The sequence below is a fragment of the Lampris incognitus genome, chromosome 2 (assembly GCF_029633865.1).
Source record: "Lampris incognitus isolate fLamInc1 chromosome 2, fLamInc1.hap2, whole genome shotgun sequence".
Taxonomy (NCBI): Eukaryota; Metazoa; Chordata; class Actinopteri; order Lampriformes; family Lampridae; genus Lampris; species Lampris incognitus.
The window spans coordinates 91,977,812-91,983,772 of record NC_079212.1 but is presented as its reverse complement, the minus strand read 5'-3'; the positions used below and the strand labels follow the sequence as shown (position 1 = coordinate 91,983,772).

The window sequence follows — 5,961 nt, the reverse complement described above, 5'->3', positions numbered from 1 at the left end:
CCAGCTCTCACATGTGTCCCCCGGGCCCTGCTGGCGGGCCGCCGCTAAGGCCCCCATGTGTCTGTGGTTTGTTATCCCCCGGAGAATTCAACCGCAGCAGCATAATGCGGACCTTAATAGACTATAAGTGGCAGACACTATTCTTAGGCCCCGTCCAGCCGAGCCTCATGGAGACATGTTGGAGCAAATGATGCCCGATGCAGCTCAGCTCCGATATGGCGGGCTGGCCCGCACATTTATGACGCTACGGCCAGAGTGTGATGGATGATATTGATTACGTCATAAACAACAGGAGTCGTTGATGAAATTAGAATTTGTTCACATAGCCTCGTGTAACCTAAGACACAAGTTATTCACTGCTTGAATCTTTGCAAACACAAACAACTACCTTCAAAAACTACCAAGTGGAGAAGCAAGGCTTCAGCTTGTGATGCCATTAATAGAGAAATCTTAAATTTTCCTCATTAACAACAGAGAGGAGATGTGGGTAATGTTTGCTCACTGGAGAATTTACAACGAAATTACTTTCATCACATTGTGGCATAAACTCTTTTTGAACATAGCCGTTGACTTCCCTGTAGGATAATTTTGGATGAGACATTTTCCTCTAACATCAAAGAATTTCAGACACACATATGAGAATAAAATGGTGAGAGGAGGAGGGGAGTTGATGGATGTTGACAAAAATACAACGGGGCAGGCGTTTACTCACTCTCTGTTAAACTACCATTGGGGTATCGGAGCTCACAGAACTAACAGACTCAACATCAGACCTCCTCCTCTCACAGTTGTCCATGTGCCACTCCTCCTCTTCCTCGCCGATTGGGTTCAGCCTCCCGTTCTGCTCCTGCTGGTCCTTCGGTTCCCGTAAGGCCATGTGTCTGCTTAGGATGCCCTTATTGGTCACTTCACCCCTGTCTTGTCCAGTCTCCTCGAGTATTTGAGAGACGCTGATGGTGGAAGAGTGGAGACTGTCCCCGGGGAGGCTTTTATTCAGGCTCTGGTCTGGGCAGCACAGACAGTGGCAGGGTGTCAGATAGAGGTAGATGAGAACCATAACAATGCTGGCCAGGCATCCCAACAGGGTGGTGTAGGCTGTCTTCATGTTCTCCAGCCCGCCACTAATGGTGAAGTTGTAAACCACCACAGTCACATAAAGCGTTTCATTGAAAGAGTCACTGGCAGCGTAACAGGTGTAGACCCCTGAGTCATCCACCTTGAGGGGCCCGATCTGGAGGCTGCCCCCTTCGAGCATCACGGCGCTTTTGTTAGCCGGGGACACTGGGACATTGCCGGGGAGCAGCCAGTTCTTCAGCACGTCCTTCTCCCTTGTGTCACAGTTCAGGACCAGGAACTGGTCCAGATAGGCCTCCTCATCCATAATCCTAACTTCACTACAGTTAAAATGGATCCTGTTCAGATCCAGTATGGCCACCTTTTCTTTTTGTAACCCTGGCAGTATACAGGTGTGGTCATCTCTAAAGTCGGTGGAAGCGCTTAGTTGCTGCAGGTGCCAGCGTGCAAGCAGGTTGTACAGTTCACAGCTACAGGGCAGAGAGTTATTGTGGAAGTAGAGGCTGTTCTTCATCCAGGCGGGGAGAACCTGGAGATCTTGGAGGGGCAGCACCTTAATTCGGTTGGAGGACACATCCAGGAGAGTGAGAGTTTCTGGCCGGCCCCTGTCCTTCAATAGCTCCAAGGGGAAACGGGAGATCTGGTTGTGGCTCAAATACAGCTTCTGCAGGCTGACGAGGCCAGAAAACGCAGAGCGGTCAATTTGGGAGATGTGGTTGTTATAAAGCAGCAGCACCTCCAGGCGTTCCAGGGGCTCGAATATGAGCTCCTCCAGCAGGTGGAGACCATTTGAGGACAAGTCCAAGTAGCGTAGCCTTGTCACGGAGACAAAGGCCTCGGAGGACAGGAAGGTGAGGCCGTTGTGGCTGAGCAAGAGGCTGTGGAGTCTGCTTAGCTTGACGGTGGTCCACTCGGCACGTAGCCGGGCGATGGAGTTGAAGCTCAGGTCCAGCACAGCCGTGTAACGCGGGAGAGCTACGGGTATGCTGGTCAGGTTCCTCTTGGAACAGCTTATTATGTTACTGGCACACACGCAGGTCTTGTCGCAGTTAAGAGGGCTGCCCACGAACTGTCCATTTGAGCTCATTGCGGGCAATAGCAAAGCCAGAGGCAGAATCCGAAGCACGTCTCCAATGGCGCGATGGGAAACGTGGAGCTGCCCTCCCATCATGTCAAGCTGAAGCTGGGCTAGAATGACACAGAAATCAGGACGTGTTAACCTGTGGGACAGCGGAGGCGTTATGGAAATGCAAGGATACGCTTTGCTACGAAGAGACAACGTTGTCTCTCTGACATCAATTCATACTTAACCTTTAAGCAGCGTTGCACCTTTAAACCAGGCGGCTCATCGCGCGCGATGACATGACAGTATACTTTGCAGCCTTTATGCGCACTCCGCACGCATTGCACCAGCCAATCCACCGGTCAGAAAGTTCTGTTGGGTCATGTGGCCACGAAATACCACCAGAACACACAAACCGAAAACTAACAAACATTTGAAGGAAGAAAAAAATATTCCGTGGCTAATTAATCTGGTTCGCAAACATGCGGTGTGCTGGTCCACATGCCGTTCTTCCAGAACGACATCTATCGCAGCGAAATATCCCGCGAGGGATCTGTCCCGCGCCACGATGCCTACCTTTTGTGGATGTCTTAACAGCTCGCGGAGCCAGATGAAAGAAGAAGAAGAAGAAAAGGTTGTCTTTACGACCGGACCGGACCTCGACAGGATCCGCCACAGGACATCGTAAAGCCCAATAACGACAGCGACATCCAACATCCAGCAGCAGCCTGGCCCGTGGTGGTGGGTCGTCCGGACCGCGAGACGCTCCTGTGGTCTGACAGAGAGAGAGAGAGAGAGAGAGAGAGAGAGAGAGAGAGAGAGAGAGAGAGAGAGAGAGAGAGAGAGAGAGAGAGAGAGAGAGAGAGAGCGAGCATCCGGTCACTGGTGACAGGTGGAGCAGCACCCGGTCTGTCGCTCCACCCACACTGGAGACGAGTTCAGATCAGATTATCAATACACAAGTGAGCTAATTGTCTTCCAAAACCCTCGAGGCGCTCACGAAACACTGTCCGTCAGAAACCATTAGAAGAACCCCGACGGGTTCTGATAGAGGAAACCCATCGGGTTTTAGTGTTTTCTGCACGCTGGATCTATACTGGTTTTACTGGTTTCCATCGGAGACCACCAACCGGATCCTTGTTGTTTCCTATAGGGCACAACACGCTCTGATGGTTCCCATTAGACATACCGCTACAGACCAGTACCATCACAATACAACACAGCGACTGTACCACCAGAAGATGCGGTGATGGTGTTGATGGGGTTCCCTCCAGCAGGGTTGTGGTCCTGTACACAGTTTGTGTATTCATTATTTATATCTCGCATATAAGTGACATTTATTCACCTCGTGGATGAATAAAGTCTTATCTCATCTCGTCTTATTGTAACGCTGGTGTACTTTTAGCGTTAACTATGAATGGATGAACTCTATCTGGGCTCGTGGGTAATTAGCAGCACGGGGACGGCTGTTCCTCATCGGAACAAATCTACTTTTTAATGCTCATACAAATCAAACCCGAAGGAGCCCAGAACACCGGCAACAACAAACTTGATAGAACACTTCACTGTGCGGCGTATCACTCCGCCCAACTATCCTAAACACTAGACATGCTGCATAGTGTGATGTAGTTCCTAATTTACATAAAAATATGAAGAATACATTTATCAAATCACGCACCGTTCGTCAAATAATGTAAAACATCCAACTGATACAGAAATAAGATAAACTGCAAAACAATTTCTTCACAAAAATTAATCTTGTCTTATATTGTCTTGTCTCGTCTCGTCTCGTCTTGTCTCGACTTGACTTATCTGGTCTTGTCTTGTCTTGTCTTACCCTGTCTTATCTTATCTTATCTTGTCTTATCCTGTCTTATCTTATCTTATCTTGTCTTATCCTGTCTTGTCTTGTCTTGTCTTGTCTTGTCTTGTCTTGTCTTGTCTTATCCTGTCTTGTCTTGTCTTGTCTTGTCTTCTCAGGCTACAGCAGTCCACGGAGGCAGTTCGGTTACAGAACTGCTCGTCAAAACTGCAATATGACCTCGTGCGATTGAATGACAGACCGCCTCATTAATATTCACGTGGTTCCTGAATAGCGATCATTAATGACTCATTTTGTTAGAGATGAGGGGTTTATCCATCAGATGAGCCCCCAAGATGCCCGAAAGGGTTTTTGTTTTGTTTTTTTGTTGTTGAGGGTGTTGTAACCTAATGGACCCACTCGCGGTTATAACGCAAGGGCCGCTCTCAGAAGAGGAGTTTATGCTGTTCACGTGAAGACGCGCGAGGGAGCTGCGCGCGTGTCGAGCTCGGCGTTGCCCTCCGGGCGGAGGGGTGGAAGCCTGCCGTCTGGCTCGCCGTGACGGAGGGCAGGGCACACGCCACCATCCTCCGTTTGAACTGCGGCGCATTAGTGACAGGGGACGGGGTGCGCATGCGTGCTGCAGTCCCACTCACCCTGACGATGGTCTGCGATAGCTGCTTCACATTGCGACTATGTCAATTATGTCAACTGTGAGATGTGTTATTACGATGGGAATTTTAGCATAAAAAGTCGGTTAATTATATTCAAAAATTATATTCGATTATATTCAAAAAAACAACTAGCGAGGACAAATGCAAAACTTCCTGTGTATCCATGAGAGGAGTTAATGTACGGAACACCTGTAGAAAACAAATGCAGATGTGTACATCAGTAAGGAAGTTTAAAGATAACGCGCTGAACAGATGTAGGCTGGATGAACAGAGAGGAGGACTGCAACAACAGGACATGGCACATATGACGTGTGAGGGGCCTTGTCTGACTCGTGCTGTTTATTTTGCTCTCTATGCATTGGCTTTTCTTTTTGTTTTTCCACTTTTATTTTGTCTTGAAAGTTTTGTTTTGGTTTTGATTTCATTGATAAAGTATAAGAAAGGGGTAGCAAAAGTTCTTTACTTCATCCTACGCCCTTTCCCAGCATGGACGAGTTATCACTTGTGTTGTTACAGAGTCTGCAAAATATGTTCACTGTTGTTTCCATTTGTTCTGGTATTCCTGCCTGTGTGTTTTATTTTGTTATTTTAACATGTTGGAAATAAAGCCAATCATTCATAATTAGCCTTGTTAGGGTTGTGGAGTATGAGCATGCAGCGTCTCGCACTCACTCGCGCCGCTTGTCGTCTCCTATTACCACAGTGTGGAAGTTGCCCGGTAGTGTGGGTGCACAACTTGCGTTGGTGCGTTGTGTTATTGCTGCACCTTCAGAGCTGTTCAGTGTGGAAGTTGCCCGGTAGTGTGGGTGCACAGCTTGCTTTGGTGTGTTGTGTTATTGCTGCACCTTCAGAGCTGTTCACAGTGTGGAAGTTGCCCGGTAGTGTGGGTACACAGCTTGCTTTGGTGCGTTGTGTTATTGCTGCACCTTCAGAGCTGTTCTTAATAAAAAGAGCTTCATGAAGAGAATATAAATTGTTTAATGTGCCAGTGGAAGAAATGTAGAAAAAATATTATGCAGCATTACGCTGATACCTCAAAGTATTCAGAGGTCATATTGTATTAGTTTGAATTCTGTGTGTACAAAATAGATGTTTACAGATGTTCTGCTCTTGTTTTGAACCCCATACTTTACAAATAACCGAGGCATGACCGTTATTCTGAAATCAGCAAATTGGCCAAAAAAGACCCTTGATTAAATTGCCCTTTGGATTGCACTATGCCTCAATGGGAAACGATGACTATCCGAATTAAATTAAATTAAATTAAACCAAATTAAATGAATCTAAACAAGGGTTGAATGGGGGGTCAAGCGGACATGTTTCTTCCTTTTAATCAATCTCGCTGACGT

The 5,961-nt window shown here is 47.5% G+C and overlaps 1 protein-coding gene across 1 annotated transcript; it reads right to left on the bottom strand.

The window, feature by feature from the left end:
• Positions 1–569: 569 nt before the first annotated feature.
• LOC130130779 (amphoterin-induced protein 1-like) lies at positions 570–4,573 on the bottom strand. The gene is made up of 3 exons (XM_056300602.1): positions 4,457–4,573; positions 3,370–3,424; positions 570–2,262 (listed from the first exon to the last, which is right to left on the bottom strand). Exons 1-3 carry the CDS (start codon positions 4,571–4,573, stop codon positions 719–721), a joined length of 1,716 nt encoding a protein of 571 aa, XP_056156577.1. The 3' UTR covers positions 570–718.
• Between the last annotated feature and the right edge of the window lie 1,388 nt (positions 4,574–5,961).

Bases quoted from the DNA above. Each gene is read 5' to 3' on its own strand.
- LOC130130779 (XM_056300602.1), bottom strand. From the start codon at position 4,573: ATGCGCACCCCGTCCCCTGTCACTAATGCGCCGCAGTTCAAACGGAGG. The intron at 3,425-4,456 runs GCAACGCCGAGC...AACTGTGTACAG, and splicing joins TCCACCCCTCCGCCCGGAGG to GACCACAACCCTGCTGGAGG. The intron at 2,263-3,369 runs GTACAGTCGCTG...GTGTCATTCTAG, and splicing joins CATCACCGCATCTTCTGGTG to CCCAGCTTCAGCTTGACATG.